General features: G+C 45.7%; 2 protein-coding genes across 2 annotated transcripts; one reads left to right on the forward strand and one right to left on the reverse strand.

The window, feature by feature from the left end:
* The first annotated feature begins 576 nt into the window (after positions 1-576).
* Positions 577-1,191, forward strand: LOC128726213 (U6 snRNA-associated Sm-like protein LSm2). Its single transcript, XM_053820007.1, has 3 exons — positions 577-759; positions 822-889; positions 975-1,191. The coding sequence occupies exons 1-3, from the start codon at positions 757-759 to the stop codon at positions 1,189-1,191; spliced, it is 288 nt and encodes a 95-aa protein (XP_053675982.1). The 5' UTR covers positions 577-756.
* A 338-nt stretch (positions 1,192-1,529) lies between these two features.
* On the reverse strand, positions 1,530-8,962 carry LOC128726212 (LIM homeobox transcription factor 1-beta). Its single transcript, XM_053820006.1, has 4 exons — positions 8,848-8,962; positions 3,961-4,165; positions 2,409-3,178; positions 1,530-2,322 (listed from the first exon to the last, which is right to left on the reverse strand). Exons 1-4 carry the CDS (start codon positions 8,960-8,962, stop codon positions 2,006-2,008), a joined length of 1,407 nt encoding a protein of 468 aa, XP_053675981.1. The 3' UTR covers positions 1,530-2,005.
* Positions 8,963-19,995: the final 11,033 nt, after the last annotated feature.

Below are 19,995 nucleotides of genomic sequence, written 5' to 3' on the forward strand. Positions count from 1 at the left end.
AGTGAGAGAACATTGTTTGTAACATGTATAATATGATTGTGGACTGGAAGATAGATATGATCTCTAACGCACCATGTGATTTTTATCGCTAAACTACTTTCAAAATAGAGCTTGTTAGTATATCATATGCATAGCAGTATATGTAAAAAAAGAGGCAAAAGAATGTGTAATATTCTATCTTAACGATTAAGCGAAATTACATATGAATAGCATGGTTTTGAGGTAGTTTCAAATCAGTCGACATAAGACACCATTAGTCGACTCCATTTGCCGATTGCTTTAGTTTGAACATAATTAAAAGAAATTAAAAACTAATAAATAATTAATTAGCATGTTGATTTGATTGTTTGTATAAATTGTAAGCTTTCGATACTTTGTTCCAGCTCATTTTTCAGCTCAATTTCAGCTCATATTTTAAACAAGAGTGAAATAAGAAATAACGAAAAATATGCATGTTTTATTTGACGTTTGATTTTGTCAAAACGCGCGCGATTGTTTTGGTCTGTTCTTTGTAGCCGTATATTGGGCAATTTATCACTTAAAACTAAACTAAAATACATCGTTTAGTAGTGGTCATACCAAAAACAACATAAGTGTAATGTGTCTCCATTTCATTACTGAGTGAATAACAATTTCTCAGGGTATATGGTCATATAATTCTTCAGTAAACGAAGAAAAGGAAGAAGCTGTTTGCGGCATAGTTGGTGGCGGTACCTAAACAATCGGTCCTTGCTGTACAAGACTCGTGTTAATAAGATGGTATGTAAAAGGAACATATCCAAATTACAAAGAATCTACGTTAATTTTAATATTGCTTTCAGCTATTCTATTCGTTCTTCAAATCCCTCGTGGGAAAGGATGTTATCGTCGAGTTGAAAAATGATCTAAGGTGTTTGTTTATCCTTGTCCTTAAAGAACGCTATTTGTTGGCGTTTAATGTTGGATGATTCGTTTACATTATCTTCTTGTTTTAGCATCTGCGGCACACTGCATTCGGTCGACCAGTATCTCAATATCAAATTAACCGACATCAGCGTGACCGACCCGGAGAAGTACCCTCATATGCTATCGGTCAAGAATTGCTTCATTCGAGGGTCGGTCGTGAGATACGTGCAGCTTCCGGGCGATGAGGTGGACACGCAGTTGCTACAAGATGCTGCTCGGAAAGAGGCGGTAACCAGTGTGCGATAAATAATGACTAAAGGCGGACATGTGTAAAAAGTACTTATGGTTTCGACTTTCTTATAACTACGGCATTGTCGGTCAAACTGCCGTATTGATGACAGTAATTTTTTTCTATAAAATGATGCAGTTCAACAGTGTCCATTGAATAATTCAATCAAGTAATTCAATCAAGAATAACTTTGATACTTTGTTTGATAAAAATACTTTGATTTTTCTTAGATTACCTAAGCTAATATTCATAAAAAAATGGAACATAAAATTCATTTTCATAATTCATTTGTCATCTCGAGGAAATAAAATGTATACGGTTTGATATTTTTTTAATACGACCTTCTTCTTACATTTCTCACAATTGCTCGGTTGGGATTTATTTTCTCAATATGCAGGCCCTAATGGCTACCCTTACGTTCCAGTACGCGATTAGGAGGCATTATCATTCGTGTGGAAAACTGAAACTCCGTAACAACAATAAATTACTAAAAACTACCAATCGCAAAAATGAAAAACCACATATGGGCAACAGATGCTAAGATCTTCTTTCGTTTTGTTCCTTTCCCTTGTTTAATCGCGAGAACAAGACTTTTCAAAAGAAGATCGATAGAGTGAAGAAGAGGAAACACAAAAGAATAGCGCCCTTCACGGTGTGCCCCCCGAGCTTTTGTCCCCCTTCAACGAAAAGCTCCCAAGGATGACCTGGATGTAGCAAAAGATCGGTTGGGCCTCGGGCTGGCTTACAGGATCTAACATCTCGCGGGTTTGATTGACTAGGTTCGGTTCCGTTCCGATCTCAGTGGTGTTCGATGGCCGTGCTCGCGTTCCGTCACTGTTCGATCACCGTTGAGTTGAAGTAGGAGTTCTGCATCAGGTAGAGCTTATCGATGTGCGTAATGCTACCGGCGACGTTGGACATCATCGAACCGATGGTATTATTGTTGTGGTTCACCAATTGCCCACCATTGTGAATGCCTGGCCCCGGAAGCCCTCCAGGACCTCCACCACCACCAGCGCCCAGGTTAGGCTGCAGGTCTAGGTTCTGCAGCGACATCGTATCGGAGGTTGCTTCGTCCACGTTGTCGAAGCTTTCGTCGAGCGAGATGTCCGAACTGCAGAGGCTGGCGTCGGAGTTGTCGGGAAAGTCTGTGTATGGAGTGGCAACGTAAAGAAAATCAGAAAACAATGGTCTAAGTGTCGTCAGCACACGTGACTCGTGACACGTGACTTACCGGGTGAATAAGGAAGGTTCGGGTTGAGCGGTTGACTGGAGGAACTGTACGAGCTGTCCAGGCCCAGGTAGTGGCTGTGGTCGCTACTCGGCGACTCCAGCTTGATCGATTTGTCCTCCTTGTCCGAGTGGCCCTTATCGCCCTCGGTTCCGTTCGCGTTCGCTTTCGATTTGCGCGATATCTTCTTCATTTTGGCGCGCTGGTTCTGGAACCACACCTGTACGACCCGCACCGACAGGCCGGTATCCTTCGCGAGGGCCTCTCGAACCTTCCGGCACGGTTTGGGTGACACATCGAATGACGCCTTGAACTGGCGCCGCTGGGCGGAGGTGAGAATCGTACGGGGCCTTTTCGGTCCCCGGCGGCCATCCCGCGTCCGCAGCCCATCCTCAAGCAGGTAGTCGTCCCCATCCCCGTACAGGTGAGCCCCCGAGGGTAGATGGGTCGGATGAGGGAGTCCGGCCGATCCGTGATGGTGGTGCATGGCCGCTGCAGCCGCCGCCACCGCCGCTGCGGAACCGTAAAAATCCTTCTCCAGATCATGCTGGCAGATGAGCTTACCGGCACGGATCGAGAACGGTTCGCCCTTTTGCAAGGGCCGGTTGCAGGTGTAGCACAGAAAGCAGTGCAGATGGTAGACGAGGTGTTTCGCTCGCATCACCATTTCGCTTGGGGCGATTCGTTCACCACAACCGTAACAGTCTCGCTGCTGGCCATGCATCTGGTGTGGGTGTTGTTGCTGCTGCTGAAGGGTTGACACGCCAAAGATCCTGTAGAAAGGACAAAAAAAAAAGATAAAAAAAACTCCATAAGTCACGTGGTGGCGATGGAAAATGAAATCCCCTTCCCAAGACCAGCACCAATTGAAAGCTAGCCGGGGAAATTTCTGACGGCCCTGTCTGTGTGTGGAACCGGAATTTTAGCACCCGCACGTCCGTCCTCGAGAAAACCGGTATCCGGTGGAACTGGCCAGGGGCTCCACCATGGGCCACCCAAGCAACGCCCCGTAACGTCTGAACTTTGCCGATGGCAACTGGTTCTTCTGGATTTGGGCACGGCACGGCGTGTTCGATGGTAGTGGCACTGATTGAGAAAATTCACCGCCAAACTGCGACACATATCGTCGATTCCAAAACACGGTCGGTCGGTTGGGTGTGAAACATGATTTTTCGATGTCACCTACACGGGTTTTGTGAGTTAATCCGAAAGCTCAGGGTGTGGTGCGAATAATTACCCGTTTTGAAAATATTGATACCCCTGGGAGTTGTTTTAATAGCTGTTAGTCTGTTTAACGTGCTTTAGGTACGTTAATTGTGTTTCTTTCACTGGTATTCGGTTGGTGCAGCTGAATTACTATTTACTTTTAAGCGGTGTGCAATAATTGCATTTCGCGGCGTTTATACTTGATCGTTCAGCTCTTCGCTGGGCTAAAGCAGCGCAAAAAAGCTTTGCAAACTCTTTTGTTTTATCAGCCCCACGAGCTCACGAAGCACAAAACGAAACAAGCTACGACGGGAATGCCGTTTCAATTTCGATGCGCTCATAAACCTACCGGTAGTAGTCGTCCTTGCAGTAGACCTTGGTGTTTTTGGTGTAGCACGTCTGGTTGAGCTGGATGCGGCATATGCAGCAGAGAAGGCACTGCTCGTGCCAGAACTGGTCCGGGGAGAGCTTCATAAAGTAGCGATCCTTTATCTTTTGTCCGCATCCTTCGCATATTTCCTGCGTTTTTTCGCTCTTGATCGTACCGACGATATCTGCGGGCGGAACAAAAGTACACGGGTAGGTAAGATAATGGAGATACGTGGGGAAAAAACTACGGAATGTCATTTAAAGCGGTGCGAATTTTCGTGGGTTTTTCTAAGAACCTATGTTTAGCTGCATTATAATTTCCCGTCCTTCGTTTAATATCAAACCCCAGGTAGGACTTGGGACACAGTTTGCTACATGTTCAGGTTACAACTGCATTTCCTTTAACAGTTTCTACTGGCTCTATCGTACTGTTTGGACGTGCTTTAGCAGGGTAAATCAACTTTGGTCAGAGTTGTTCATCGTTTTACCGGCACCTGATGAAGTCAGAACACTATGGGAAGCGTAACGTACTCCCACTGCTATCACCACCCTCCCGTTGGGTGCATTTTTGCGCACCTATGACGCACCGCGGTGCAGTGCATTCGCAGCATTCGCTGACAAAATCCTCAAACATGTGGGAAACTCCCTCAGCAGGAGCAGTTCCGTTCCACAATCCGCGAATGTTTGGAAATGATCTCATGTTTCGCTGTTTGCTCTTAATTTCATGCAATTGCAAATTCATCTCGATTTCTTGAACGCAACCGACCGCAACGACAGCTTTATCGAAAAGTGAAGTGCTCGTGCGTCACTTGCATACATCGAACAAGTGTCAATGCAACACCACTGTCCTCGGAAGTGCATGACGAATGCGGATTATCGATGTCATGGTACATGGGGGTGTGTAAAAAAAAGGAGAAGAATAGCAAAAGCCAGATAAAACACACCCAACTGACAACCCGTGCGGTCTTGCTCCTGTGGAGCTCAGGTTCACGTCCTCGGTGCAATGAAGGAGTAAATGTTCCCTCTCTCTCTCTCTCTCTCGCTCTCACCAAAGAGCCTGTTTGAAGTGCATAAACAAATAGGCATCCATTCGCACGGGGTACAGCAAAAAAAAAAAGAATGGGGGGGCACAATAACAGTGGCAATAAATCCGGCCGGTGTTTATGTGGCATGCGCCGGTCAGATGGGAAAGGGAATACCGAATGACCCAACTCTCTTGGTGGAGTGCAAAACTTTTGCTTCGTAGCACTCTCGAAATTCATTGCTAGCAATTTGTGGGTGGCCGTGTACACCAAGGACACAGGACCCCTGGGAGGGAGGCCATTTTTTGCTGTTGTTGTTTCAGCATGTCCTTATTACACTCCGCAACAATTTTACCACATCCGTCGGTGGGGCAATTGGGCTGGCTGCCAGGAAGGAGCGTGGGTTTCGTCATTTATCAACCGCTTGAATTATGAATCCGGGGTCATTTTTCACCTCGGAATGTGTGTTTGGGTGTTTTAGAAAATGGCACCGAAATGTGACCCATTTTGGGCTGCTGGGGGATGATGAATTTAGAATGGCGTCATAAAATGTCGACCATACAGAAGCTTGATGGTTGCTAAATACAATTGGCTGTGGTGATCGATGCAAAAGCGCTTTTCTTTAATGCATTTTGGAACGTTTCCTGTTTGCGGCATTAAGCCAAAGATGGGAATAAATCATGGCGTAAATGGGTTTTGGTTTACTTTCGATCGTGGTAAAATATTACGACTTGCTTCCGTGAACGAGTCCCATCTGTGGGGATTTTAATTGCCCTTTCATGTATTCGATTTCTTTGCTGTAACATTTTCCACCCGCTCCAATTTTGGGGTCGGAAAATGCAGCTCATTCCTCAACGCCAGCAAAGGATGTTACCGTTGTTGTTGTCGACGAATGGAACATTATTTGCCGACGGTGAAAATGCAAACACCCGGACGATACCGTGCCATCTTATCAGCTGTTGGATAAAGTTTTCCCCTCTCACCACCCGCATCCCTCACCCCACCCGGTACATGTGCGAACCATTCCACCGGTTCGATATATTCCGCAATTTATGTGCAGGGACGGGCGGGGGAGATTATTTGCTCCAAAAGGGGGGAGAGGCGGCTGGGTGTACTAACAATAAATCATGTATAAATCATACCAAGCGCATGGTGCGGTGCTTTTTCTCTCACTCATTCGCTCTCTCTTTCTCTCTCTCACTCTCTTACTAAAGCTAAATCGTGCCTGTTATGTTGGTGTTTTCACGTGTTTGGCTAATCAATATGTTGATCATATGTTTCAATTCCCGCGCGTTTTGATTGATAAAATTCCACTAATTATATATGTTCCCTTGTGTTATCGAACAGCATACCGTTGGCTTTCTCCCCTCCGTGTTAGCTGGTGAAAGTCCTGGCATGAATGAATGTGATGCCAAGCGAGTGCTAATAGCAGCATTTGATTTACCATAGGTCTATACACCTTTTTTATGAGAGTAATTTTTAAATAATCTTTGCGCAAACTGCTGAACTTGTGAGGCTTACATTTGTTCGTAAAATATGTGTATTAAATGTGTATCATACTACAAGCTTATCACAATTGTAGTAGGTAGAACTTTGACTGAAATAAGCTCAACAGCAACATTCTCAAAATATCATCCGTCAGGTTAGATCATAAAAAACCAAATGTGCATTAAAGTCTACAAACGCATGAGCGTCTGTTCACAACTTAAAGACCCCCTTCTAGGGATCGAAATACTCGACGATATGTTTAGCTCCTTCGATGGAACCACTCTCGAGGTGCAATCGAGTGGCAAAAGGAACGAAATCGAGGCTGTCCTAAAGGTGGACCGAGTCCGTCTTGTTGATTCGCTGCCACCATCTCGAACTTTAACCCAGCGAAGCGAATATCGATTACGGCCACTTTTAGACGACTTTATTGCCACTCTTCCACTGCCACCCCTGATAGCGTCAAGAAGCAGAAAGTTACTCCGAGAAGGAGCAGCGCGATGCCAATCCATCGTTCGCCGGGGATGATGTCCTTACTCAGTCTGTGGCTTTTCGAGATGGACCTAAAAACCAAATGCAAACCGTAGAGTAGCTTCCGTAACTCGGGCGGAACGGCCTTAGCCAACGTTGACGTGTTAACTTGCCACCAAAGCACACCGAGGGTGGCGGACATTATCCATTTTCAACCCCACGGACTTCCGGTTGGGGTGCTATAGCGCCCACTCGAGCTAATGCGATCGACGTCCACTCGTACATTCGACGGACCAAGAGAAGATACGGGCACTAATGGCGGGCCGGGAGCCACTTCCGAGAAAAGCCAGCGACCGGTGTAAAAGGAAAATCTTCGGCTGAAGATCATCGAAGGGTTTTGCGATTAAAGTGGCCTTGCCGTACCATCTCCCAAACTTTGGTGTCTTCAACTTCCCGCCAAACTTGGGCGGTGGTTTTTGTTTTTTTTTTCTCTACTTTTGTTACCTTGGTCGATTTTCCGCGCCACACAGGCTGATGGCACTCGAAAATGGCGTCTTGCAGTCGTCGTGCCGGAATTGATTAAAACATATCCTTGCGCTCTTTTGCACTCGCGCGTTCGAGGTCCTTTTTACCTTGCACAAACGCGCTCCATCTCGCTCGAGCTCTGTGCGTCTTTCTCTCTCTTTCTCTCTCTCTCTCTCTGGCACACAGTCTAGTGTAAGGTTCTTTTTACCTCTCTCGCTCGTTTTTGTTAACTTATTTATTCGAACGTTCGCATGCGCGCCTTCCGAAAAACCCCTTCAAAAACTTGCCCAGTAGGCGCCGAGAAGGCAGGAAGAAACAAACTCCCTCCCGGCGGGGCGTTTTTAGACGTGAAACGAGCGCATTCTGGTTCTTACGGGTTTTTACCACCCGTTTTGTTGGGGTTCGGTGGGCTTCTCGCCCTCACCGTCAAAGGAAGTGGGCTTGTTTACCGCGGACAAATATTTCCGAACCCATCGAACCACGTCGAGTTTCGGTGTCACTTCCTTCCCGATTTTTCCGCTCGCTTTCGAGTGATGGGGTCGAAAGGGGCAAAAACGGCCTTTGTAAATTTTGCAGATGAGCAAAAGTTTAGCAAACAGCAAAAAAAAAATAGTTCATTCGGGAGTTTCTTGCAGGACTTTAATTTACGCCAACCGGTACTGACCGTGGTAGCTGGTGTAGCCGTCCTTAAAGATAAGCGTGCAAAGTGAAGCGATTTTCGTCGATATGGCCCTCTTGGATGCAGGAACTTTTTGTGCATTTGTTATCAACGATTTATTTAGCACATGCTTCTAATTGAACACGAAATGTGGTTATATTTTCCCTTCGATAGCCAATCAAGTTAACCGAGTCAGCCCGGGATAAGGCTCTCTGCGGCTGTTGGGAGGAAATGCCTTTCAGCTCATAAATAATTATTCAAATCTAAATACGGCCAGGCAGTTCTTAAATAAATAATAAAAACAATAACAGCCAATCAATTTTTTGAACAAATACGTGTTCTGCATCGATATAATGCTTATTGTTGATCATAATAACATTCCACTGTGTTGGCAAAATTACGATTGTTTGCTTCAACAAAAATGAAGCATAAAAAATTAGTTGTTTTGTTTGAGAAAAAAGAACTGATTTGAATTATCTACATGAGCGCACGATTCCATGACACATGATTGGTTCGTTAGAATAAGTATTAAATCATTGGATACTCTGTCCCGCATGTAATATTGACCGATCACGTATTGGTTGTGCGTGAATAATCAAATAAATCGATTGATATAACATCACAACCACAGTTTTGCGTTTACAAAACTGCACAATCTCTCATTTATATGAAAAGTAAAACACTTTCTCCCGCGTCCACTACATACCTGTACGTTCGTTCCCGTCGAGCATGTTATTATTATCCTTTAAATTGGTGTCAGGTGCTGGTGCCGCAGGAGGCAGACCGGTGTTAATGTTGAGATTATGATAAAATTCCAGCATCTTTTTCGTTGGCTTTGTCGGATCGTTGTTCCACCGTAACTTCTGTTTGCTATCTGTTCAATTACTGCACGCGAACGACTCTACAAACATGACCATTTCGTTTCAAATTGCGTTTGTTTTGTGTCTGTTTGTGCAGAATCTGTTCCTGCTTCAACGGAGGCACAAACACTCGCGTATCACACAAGCTTTACAAACCGCCACACACTGTTTACGATATCGAAAAATGCCTTTTTTTCAGCACGGGATGGCTCAATTTTCTGTTTACGGGTAATCACGTGTTCCACTGGTCGTAATCGGATGCACTTGAGAAACTTCTATGGCACGAAAAACTCGACGCTCGACTCGAAATGTCCACCAACGGCTGGAGCCAGTTTCGTTCACGCACCGAACAGCGGCGATCTCTTAGGAGGTCCCAAGCAGTCGTTCGCAACGTTCGCAGGAAAAAGCACGTCCGTCTGTGACGAACGACCGGGCGCATGTGAATCGGAGAAAATCACATCATCCCCTTGGCGGGAGAGTTTGCGCCCTCGTGTGCTCTTCTCTTTCGGTTCGCGGGGTTCCGGCGGCAGAATGACAAAAAGGGCGCCGGAAAGCGATGGAAAACCGGGACGACGGTGACTCGAAGGGAACTGATGGCAGCGCAGGGCTGAGAGGTGAACCGGTTCAACCGTTCCGGCCGCGGGATTCCGAGGGGCGTTAAAACTAGGGTAGATGTGGTTTGCTGCACAGGGGATTTCGGGCCCTTCCCGATCGGAGGGCCGCTGGAGGGAGTAGAACCGGCAGGTTGTGGTTGTCCACCGTCTTTGCCGTGTCCAGCCGAAATCGGATGCACCTGGATGCCATGGATGCTGCCATCGAAGAAGCTTCAAATTTATGGCGCTGTAGGTAGTGTTGAGGAAATTTGTGCTGTGACAGTCAACGTAAATTGGCATTAAACAATAATACATGGCGCCATGGAGCCGTGATAAGTTACACCGATTTAGTTTTGATTGATTTTTCATGCCATCGAATGATTGTTTTGAAGACTTGATGAGTTTACAGTTATTGATGTTTTTTATCATTGGATTTTAAGTTAAAAAAATAAAAGATTTTTTCAAAATTTGTTTGGTGTCGGTTTTTTTAAATCATTCAATCCCTCAATTGTCTCGACAATTCTGTTGTATCTTTGTTTTGCTGACGTAGGATGAATGAAAGTGGGATGCAAATATGTATAATTAGTCAAAAATGGATTGTTTTATGTAAATAATAAGTTTCGCAAGCGATTCCCAAAATTTAAACACATTTTGTCAATTACAAGGAGCATAAAGATGCATAATTTTTGGTGTAAGATTTGAAATCAATCCACACGAGTCAGACCAAAGTTGCAAAAGTAAGTGTCTAATGTGTGCGAGCGCAGGAAAATTCAACCCGTGCTCGGGAAAATTGTATGCACTTCGGAGAGGCGAGCGAGAGAGAGAGAGCACGTGCGCGAGAGAGAAAGAAAATGAGAGCGGAGCGCATGAATGCCACGCCTGTCAACAGGCTCCCCCTACTTATTTCGGGCTTTCGTCGATTCTTCGCCTTAATCTGGTTTGATCGATTCGAGCAAGCAAACAAAAATGGCGTGGTTAAAAATGGTTCCGTTTGGTCCTTGAAATAGATCCTACGCACAGTGGTATTTTCACAGGATGAATGTCGATAAATAGCTGCTGATATTGCAGCGAAATGGAGAGTATTTCTTACTTTACAGCTAGGCTGAAAAGTGTTTGAGATTTTTCAGTTTACAAACATTGCAGGATACACGAGATTTCACTACGAATAAATAACAAGATATAAAAAAATAGCAAAAAAATCTTGTTCAGCTGTACATCACAATGTACGGTAATTTGTTACTGTTGTTCCGATATTTGTTTGCCCATAGTTGGCGTTCAACTGTGCACAGAATCTTCACTGGACACTTTTTGGCCTTTTTAATTGTGCGTAGGTGGATGTTTTTTGTTTGTTTCGCATTTGCATTCAGCGTCCATTTTTTGCACTCCCAGCACAGGCGACAGTTTCGTCGTTTTCCCCTTTGTTCGTTTCGGCGTTTGATTGCGCACCGGTGGGATGCATCGATTCGGCCATTCGGTCGTCCACGGGCGTTGATATTTTATTGCGTACGACTGTAATAAAAATGTCTCCCAAGTGGTATATCTGCTGGTGGGGAGAACTGGGAATGCAGGAGCGAAATGGGCCGTTGGGAGGCTGAAAGTGTGGTTTGCTGGTTTTTCTCTCGACACCGTCCGCGTTTGGGGTTTGATTGTGCCATTTTCACAGCTCGTGTTATGTTTGTCTCGTCGTTTTATGGCCAGTTTCATTTATATAAAGAAAGTCTATGAAGCTGCTTGGCACCCTAGTTCGGTTCGAAGAAGGACAGCCATTTTTTTTAGCTTAACGCTGCAAAACAAAATAAACTTTAAACTAACTTTCTATGCTAAGAAAGAAGTCGTTTTTTTTTCATTCAATAATTGTGTTAAATTTGTTGCGACAATTTTCGAGTACTTTCGTATAGATGATTTTTGAAACAAAGAAAGATAAAAACTTTCTCTCCTTCTTACACGTAATGGTACATTTAGCTATTGGTTTCCTCCACCGATTCGCACGTATTTCGAGCGAGAGACAAAATTCCGCTCACGAAGGCCGCCATCCCGACTTGAATGCTGATGAGACCGGTTTTGCATTTTTATCGTTCGCAGCGTCCGTTTGCCAATATCTATATATATATATATGAATGTGTTTATATTTTTGTCTTACTCCAATGGGCCACTGCAAAAGCGAAACCGACTGTACGGGCGCCTGACGTTTGAATAAATAAATATGGCGCCAATCCTTGTGCTGCGTTCCCCAGCCAGGACGATGATCTCGCCGTTCGTGCTTTCTTTTTCAACGTGCTTTCTTTTCGCTGCTCGTTTTTCGCACATTCAGATGATGGTAGACGGGAGCACTTGCACCCGTCGCCAGGTTACGATGGTGGCATTGGCGAACGACACGCATAATGGTCTCGCATTTCTTGTCAGCGAAAAGTCGCCCACTTTTCTTGCTCCAGTTGCTCTCGTGTTCTCAATCCTCGTCACCGCATTCCTTGGATTATTTGGTTCTGTACTTCACTCGCGCGACAAGCAAAAAAAAACACACGAATGAACACGGTGTGTAGCGATTGTGCTGCTAACGGGATGGTGTAACGCAACGAAAAAAAAAACAAAATGGAAACACATTTCATTCTCCGGTTATTTTTGTATAAGTTGAAGACGTTGTTTTTCGATTCTAGTTCTTGTTCTGTAACTTATGATGATGGTTAGCTTTAGTATAATTTAAATTATATACTGTATATTTCCTCAAACGTATGAAACATACATGAATATCAACAAAAAGAAACCTTTTTTTCATGCTTGCCTCTTGTCAATTTTTCTTTTCTACGACACAATTCCTTCACAAACCGTTCAAACTCTCCACACTCGCGTTTCTTCCATGCGAGCTCCACTGCCTTGTCGTCGGTGCTTGTGTCGAAAACACTTCAGCTGTGAATTGAACATATTTTTTAATTCACTACAATACGACGCAAAACACTTCTGCCTTCGAGTCTCTTCAGCAGCGAGAAGGGGGATCAGGTTGTAACACCTCTCACCTTCTCGGGCCGACAATAGCGCTCCGGGCTTTCACCCACGCCACCACCAAACGCGAACGATTGTAATTTTTTAATAAAGCTCAGCAACGGCGCGGCAACGCGACACGCAGCGCTGAAAATCGTCCTCGAGGGCTACGATGAGAGAGCGAGAGAGTGGGAAAAAAATAGCAAGAAAAATGCGGCCCTTATCCTCGTCCTGGGGACATGGTGTGGCGAACCATCTTGGTCGTCGATGGCCCCGACCGCCCGGTGCATTCCTGCGCGCATGTAGCACTCGGTTCGGTTTCGCTGCACAAACGCCACGTCCACTGGCAGTGATAAGAGCATTTCGGAGCGTGGTGTCACTTGGGAAGCCCGGGCGGTGAAAAACGGAAAGCGAAACCGAGACCGGCGAGTGCGGCCATCAAGAAGGTGATAAATGCTGAAGTACATATCGTTAGCGTCCTGGCGCGAGGACTTCTGCGAGTTGGAGGCGAGCGCACACTTTAACGGTGCGCCTGGGACGGGAGTGCTGAAATTTCATCACCTCGTATTGCGTTTCAGGGTATTGTTAATATTTTCTGGCGCGTGGAAGAAGCAGAACTGCAATTGACGCCATCTTCTCTTCGCAATTCACGCCGAGAGGAGAAAATATATATGAATTGAATCGAGGAGTGAAATGGATGCTCTTATTACTCACATTAAGGAAAGCATTCGGATCGTGCTTTTTTTTCAGTAGATATTTAGCTAACGAAGCAATTGGAAATTTTATTAAACCAAGCCACCAATTGAAAGTGGGGCATTGTTTTACATGATTAAAAATTTTCTTACACGTTCCGTTACATACTACATGGAAAATTGCGAAAACTGCTGCGTCTGTTTGACAATTTCAACCTACAATTACGAGGCAAGGCTCTATAGGACCGTTTAACATTTTCTAGCATCGCATGAATTGCTTTTGAAAGAAGAGATTGAAAAAGCTGATTTTTTAATTCAGCGCTATTTGTTTTTCACAATCAAAAGCGCTAATGTTGATTGAAAAATGGCACAAATGCACGAGGCACCGATTTGCATAACGCAAAGAAGCGTCTGTCCGTTTTAATTAGCCCGCTGTTCAATATAAATTAAAATTTGAAAAATTAAACGCAAACAAACCTAGGGATAATAATTGAAAAGCTATGCAAATGCGAAAACGGTCCCATTGCATAAATCCACGGTACAGAAATCAAAGAAAACGGACCCACCCGAGTGCGGGCGTATCGGGAGTTTGGCATGTTCGGCAGCGATATTGTATAAATTTTCATTAATTTACAAAAGAAACGATCGCCCAAGGGAGCAAGGATGTGGATAACCGCAGGGCGTGACCGCGATGAAAGAAAGCTGTCTTTTCGGGATCATCTTTTACGTTCATGCAACCGTTATCCTTTTCCCCGGTCCCTTGGCATCCTTTCCTCGGTCGCGTTGCGCTGCTGCATGCGAAAGTTTTTGCTCGTTGGGTTGCAGTTCCGGTTGCGGCGTATCATGGCCTGCTGCGTTTGTGGGTTACTTTGCCGATTTTCATGCTGGCAATCCCCCCGAAGCTGTCAAACGTGTCAAACGTACATAAATATTCATCGAGTGTCAATATTGAAAAGGGCGTTCATCTTCATCCTGCCGCAGCTTTTCACCGATCCGTGGTGCTCGTGCGGGAGGAAGTAGGATTTTAATGCCACCATCTTTTTGCCACCTCACCTCGGTTGGCGTTTCTTATTTTAATTAATTTTCTTTCGATTCTAGCTTAGTGGCAGGGCGCCGTGTTTGAGGTTTCATTGGAGATTGATTGATCAATATGAGTGCGCGCTGAGAAATTGTAATGAGTAAATGATGTGCTTCGATGCGGACCAAAAATGCAAACAAATCATCGTTAGCTCAAGAAAAACATTTAGCCGTGAGAAAAAGGGCCATGGAGGTAACTAAAATTGAAAAAAAATAACTAGAACGGAATGCTACAATTTTTCCGATCGAACGCGGGGTGGAAACTTCAAACTGATTTGCATAGTTTCGCGCATTATTAAAACATAACTTAATCCCATTTCTCACGCTGATATTGCGAAACGCAAGAAAAACATTCAGCAGACAAACAGAAACGAAGGAAAAATTGTAACAAAGAGTGCAGCAAAAAAAAAAAGATGAATGTTTAAAGAAAACTTTATCGACATTGATGGAGTTGCAGTGCGCCGTTTTTTTTCTCTATTTTCTCGCGGTTTTCCCGAGCGCCATTCCAGCGGGAAGTTAATTAATAACAATTCGTCCCCCGAAGGGGTTAGGCGGCTTTCCTCAAGTTAAACGATTTCTCCGGCCGCATGTTTCCAGTAGCAGTTCAACTAAAAAAAGATACAGAACAATTTGTTGAAGAATTCCAGCCGGGTCGAAATCCAACTCCGATGGGACTTCACGTGCTGTGGTATTTCTTGCGTGAAACCGAGGCTGCAGGAGATGAGTAAAAAGCTTTTGCTCACAAAACCGGCCAATTAATTACCTACCCGGTTGCTTTACTCATTCTATAACAGAGCCAGTGATAGCTACTTTAAAGGGGGAATATCTCTGCTCCTTAAGAAATGCCCACGAAGACCGATCGAGAACGGGCGATCAATCGGAAACGGAACTCGATGCACCCGGTTGACGGGCGTTGGATAAATACGTTGTCATAAGTCGTCAAACAATCGCCACTTAGCCAAAGGGACGCAACAGGGCACTGTGTGCGTGTGTGCGCAAACATCTGTACCGGTCACAGCGGATTACTTACCGCTTCCAAAAGGACCCACAGCTAATAATGCCCGAAGGGCAAACAAACTCGGTGGCGCATCATCGTGCGTTTTTTTTGCTCCTCTCGTTCCTCGACTCCGTCCATTACATTTGCGGTTTTTCCAACCGGTTTCGAGAGCCACCAATGGAGCGTCGAATACAGCCCGAAATTGATTCTTCAATGCGCTCTCAAGTGGCTATTTACACGCTGCAGGGTCTTCACTCTCAACCCTATGTCATTCCGAATTCGACGACTGCACGGATTGCAGCTTCCTCGCGTGCAGTTGCGAAAATCTGCTCGCACCGGTCCGTTGCACCTCTAAAGCGGCCGTTTCTCGAAGCGTCCTTGAGTGGGCTGGATCGATTACCTGGCCCGGTGAGGAATTATCCCTTCTGCTTGGTGTTTCCGGGGGTTTCGAGGTCTGGCTTATTAATTTTTTGTTCACACATTACCACCGACAGGAGCGCGCTGCCGGAGGGCGCGTGCTTCAGTTCCTTTTTTGTCAATTAACTGGTCCCTGTTTGCGTGACGGCGATGTGTTTATTGTGGATGCGAGACCCGAAAGCACAGCCCTTTTAGGACCTTCAAGTGTGCGGTGCAGGGCTCCGAAGGGGGTCGGTGAAAATGCTCACCAGAAGAGGGCTATCGGTTTCCCATCGAACCGTTTTCGAAACGGGTTGATGTTTTGTTTTCACCCTGCTTAGCCAGCGACGTTTTGTGGTAATTAGCATACGCGGATTTGTTTGTCGCTTCATTCTTTTTGGTAGCGTTAAAGAGGCGCCTCAGGAGAAATATGTTCCAAAAGACTCGCGCGACTGGAGAGTAAGTTTCAAGTGGGTTTTGTGGCTGTATTGTTTGGTTTGTAACAATACGAGAGTAATTTTACCGTCTCTGGAGCTGACTTGAGAACCATGAAAAATTTAAAAACTATGTACAATTTCCGATGAATTTTCGCAAGATAATCGATCTAATTTTGAATTTTCAAACGGATGAATCGGCGTTTATTTAGCGGGATTTAGAAAGTTGTGTTAAAATTGCTTTGTTTGTAGAATTAAAACAATTCAAAACGATTCTGTGAGAGCGTACTTTACTATGTGAATTTATGGCTGAATAACCGCAGTCAGATCATTAATTTCGCGATCCTTTCCACCGAACGCACAACCACGCGTTATTGGGTTAAGGAATTTCTTCAACTCGCGCACAAAACCCAACTGTCTGTCTGGTATTTTACAAAACAAACTAAACCGAGCGAACCAAATTTCCACATCTCACGGATCAACACCTTCTCCGGGGCAACCGGAAACCGCCCTCGGTCGATTGATCCAGGAGTCCTTCCACCCGATAGTCCGTGCGAGCCACACCGTGTTTCGCGCGGGATGCTTTTCCCAAAGGACGCACGCTACAATACGCCAACAAAAGCGCACGGTCCGTGCCGTTTTAATTTCACACATTCCCGACTTCATTATTTAATATTCATCGATGCTAGAGGGCGGGCGGCACTCGCCTGGCACCGGCTATTAGCCCTCCGGTTCGCGGGTCGCAGCCATTATTCATATCGCTCCCGGCGGGCCAACAATACCTGACCCCTGGGCGCAAGGATCTACACCCGATCGGGCCACCCCGGGGCCAATTTGCTCACCCGGCGTACCCTCCCACGCGAGGACACGTGACTTGACGCCGGATTTGGGCCGTAAACCGTAAACAGTGGAATTAATATCGCCAGCACGGTAGACTACAAACAGTTTAACGGATGAGCGGCGTTTGCCTTGTCGTCCTGGTCCTCGGGCGAAGGGTTTTATCTTCGAGGGAAAATCTTTTGCGACCCGACGCAAACGCGCACGCACGCGAGGGGGAAAAAAAGGACACTGTTGCTGGTGCGCCTGCCGCTTGTTTTTTTGTGCAGCTTCTTCTCCTCAATCGGCCCGCTAGCGTTGGACGGAAAATGGGAAAACAAAACGCTACAAACTGCGGGCGAGTGAGCTCTGTTTTCTCGCAACCGATTAACCGACGCACGTTTGAACGAGCAAGTCCCTCTCGCTCCGAGGGACCTTAAACGCGGTGGTTTTGTTTATTTCCATTTTCGTTGCTCTCACTCCTCAGGATCGCAGCGAAAAGGATCCGAGGAGGCGGTTGACTGAAGGCGAGCGCGTGGCCAGTCACGTGTCGAAGCCTGCGGGTACCTGTTGGCCACGTGGCCCACGGGCTGCAAGGATGCCAATTTCTTTCATCAGTGCTCATCGCTTTCATCCGCGGCATGCCTCTGAAGGATGCTCCGGCACGATTGTTGCTGGTTTAGCCCGTTGCTAACGGGTGGGCATTTGTTTTTTATTGCCAAAATTGGCCCACGAAAACGCCGCACCTATCAAAACACTCCATCGCTTGTCAGTGTCCTGGTGGGGTGGGTGATTGTGGATAAGCGTGCAATGCGATGGGTGCTTTGATTTTTGCATCGTGATTCGCCGAGCCAAGTGGCTGTATCGTAGCCACGCTCGAGTGGTGCCATGGTGCCATGGCAACGTTTACGGGTCATGATGGTATCGCGTTGTCTTTGATATGGATCAACGTTGATTGCATTGTTGCAAGTGAGCGATTTTGTTTAGTGTTCTATTATTTTCTTAATTTTTGTAGATGACTCAATAAGTGCTTTTGTGCCGTCTTTGCCGACAACAACAGTCCTTTGATAAGCAGGACGATTTTGTTTCCTCTGTTCAACATTGGGATGAATAGGGGATGAAATGAATACACATTTACGTTATAGAAAATTCTTAGATTTTCCATGCATTACAAAATTGAAAGAATATAAAAGTTTGCTTTTATTTTCTTTATTCTATTGAATTTGCTCAGCTGCTAGCTTTTATTTTATCTCATGTTCAAATGTGTGATATTGTTTTGCTCGTGTTAGCAAACTTTATCTTTTCGATGAGGAATGGGATGATTGCCATAAGCAACCGCACAACAGAAAGCAGATAATTAATTTATGACTTGACAATTATGTAGCATAATTTATTGCGTTTCCATCAACCGTGCGCTTTCGAACTCGCATCGCGATAATAAGTATCAGTTTTCCTGCCAAGCAACGCACCTCGTGGGTAATTTTCCGCATGCGAACGTTCCTGCCACGGTGTCGCTTTCCCATCGTTTAGCGCAGTTTAAACGAAACGAAGGGACACAACGCACACGCCTCCTGAGCGAGGTCACGTGCCGGTAAGCACGCGGGTTGCCGGGGATAACATCCTAATCTTCGGAGTGTGCTGATGACTTTATAATATTTTCCCCCGTTGGCGATTGCTTTGACGGGTGGTTCGGGTTTCGCGGGGTCCGTTTTATTGAATATTAATAGCTCACAGGACGCACGCCCCGAGGGAGGGAGTTGCCGGAGATGTGGACCACATCCACCGGAAGTTCGCCCTTCCGAGAAGACGCTGCTGGCGGCCGCAGGTTGTTTGTACGACGACACGATACCGTTCAACCGTAGCAGAAAAAAAGGAACCCTCCCGCGTGACCGGAAGATGACGGAAGACGACGGAACCCGGGACACGTTTTGTGGATCGATTAAAGTGGTGCATCAAAACCCGGGCCACGCGGGTCCGCCTTTATGCCGCCATTTGTGGCCACGGCGTTAAATGCGTCGTTAATCCGTCTCCGGTTCGATTAACTCCGGACGAGCCGCACGCATAAAGCCATCGGTGGCTGGAAGTTTTGCGCCGGCTCACCCGAACCGGGAAGGCGTATAAATCTGCGATGGGAACTTATTAAATATTTATGATTCTGGGCCGGGAGCTGGCGCCCGAATGAGAATCCGCGCGGTGGCTTCGGGTCGCGATAAAACTGGGAGGATTAAATTAGGTTAAATTAGACATCAACGCTGGCAAGGCGAGGCGTCGTCTCGCCGCCTCGGTGGGGTTTATATTTATTTCCTTCCGCCGTTAGTGAGGCGGTTGTGGTTTTCGCGGTTCGGGAAATTAATGTGAAAAATATTAAAATCACTTACACGCGATACCACCCGTAGACGGTGATAAAGATGATTACGATGCTCATTTGGTGTCTTTTATGTGCGTGACTGATACGTGTGTGGTGCCGTCGCAGGAACTCAGGATGTATTGGGAGACGATCCCGCGGTGCCTTTGATGGCCGTTTGAAGCTCGTTTCCTGGGCGTGATCGTGACGCATGATGGTGGCAGTTTGTGTGGACTGTTTTAACGGGAGCGTGAAGCATAAATCAAAGCGTTCCATAGCGCGGTTGTACCGATGGCAACGGAGATGAGTGCTTTTCATTCCCTGGGTGCTCGAGTGTAAGGGTTTTGTGTGAATCCTTGCTGTGGAAGAATAATTCTCTAACAACGAATTTCGAGACCTCAATCGCATCCATCATACCTTCTGTTGGCAATGTTCTAAGGGCACATGCTTGTGGGAAAGTTTGGAGCAAACTGTAGGATATTTTTGATGAGTTGAAAGAAAGCTTTTAGTTCCCAGGGGATCAAATATGAAGAATGTTGTCTAGCACAAGGGTCTATCGACGGGAAGATATTGATTTATTTATTCATACAAATTTTCCTCACTTTTTATTTGAGCAACACTTTCCGGTGATATTATTTTCCTGTCGATGATTTCAATTGCAGAAGCATT

This window comes from Anopheles nili, chromosome 3 (assembly GCF_943737925.1).
Source record: "Anopheles nili chromosome 3, idAnoNiliSN_F5_01, whole genome shotgun sequence".
In the NCBI taxonomy this organism is placed as follows: domain Eukaryota; kingdom Metazoa; phylum Arthropoda; class Insecta; order Diptera; family Culicidae; genus Anopheles; species Anopheles nili.

Coding starts and splice junctions, on each gene's coding strand:
- LOC128726212 (XM_053820006.1), bottom strand. CDS start 8,962: ATGCTGGAATTTTATCATAATCTCAACATTAACACCGGTCTGCCTCCT. Junction 4,166..8,847: donor CGACGGGAACGAACGTACAG/GTATGTAGTGGA, acceptor TTCCGCCCGCAG/ATATCGTCGGTACGATCAAG. Junction 2,323..2,408: donor GAACCTTCCTTATTCACCCG/GTAAGTCACGTG, acceptor CTCCATACACAG/ACTTTCCCGACAACTCCGAC.
- LOC128726213 (XM_053820007.1), top strand. Junction 890..974: donor GAGTTGAAAAATGATCTAAG/GTGTTTGTTTAT, acceptor TTCTTGTTTTAG/CATCTGCGGCACACTGCATT.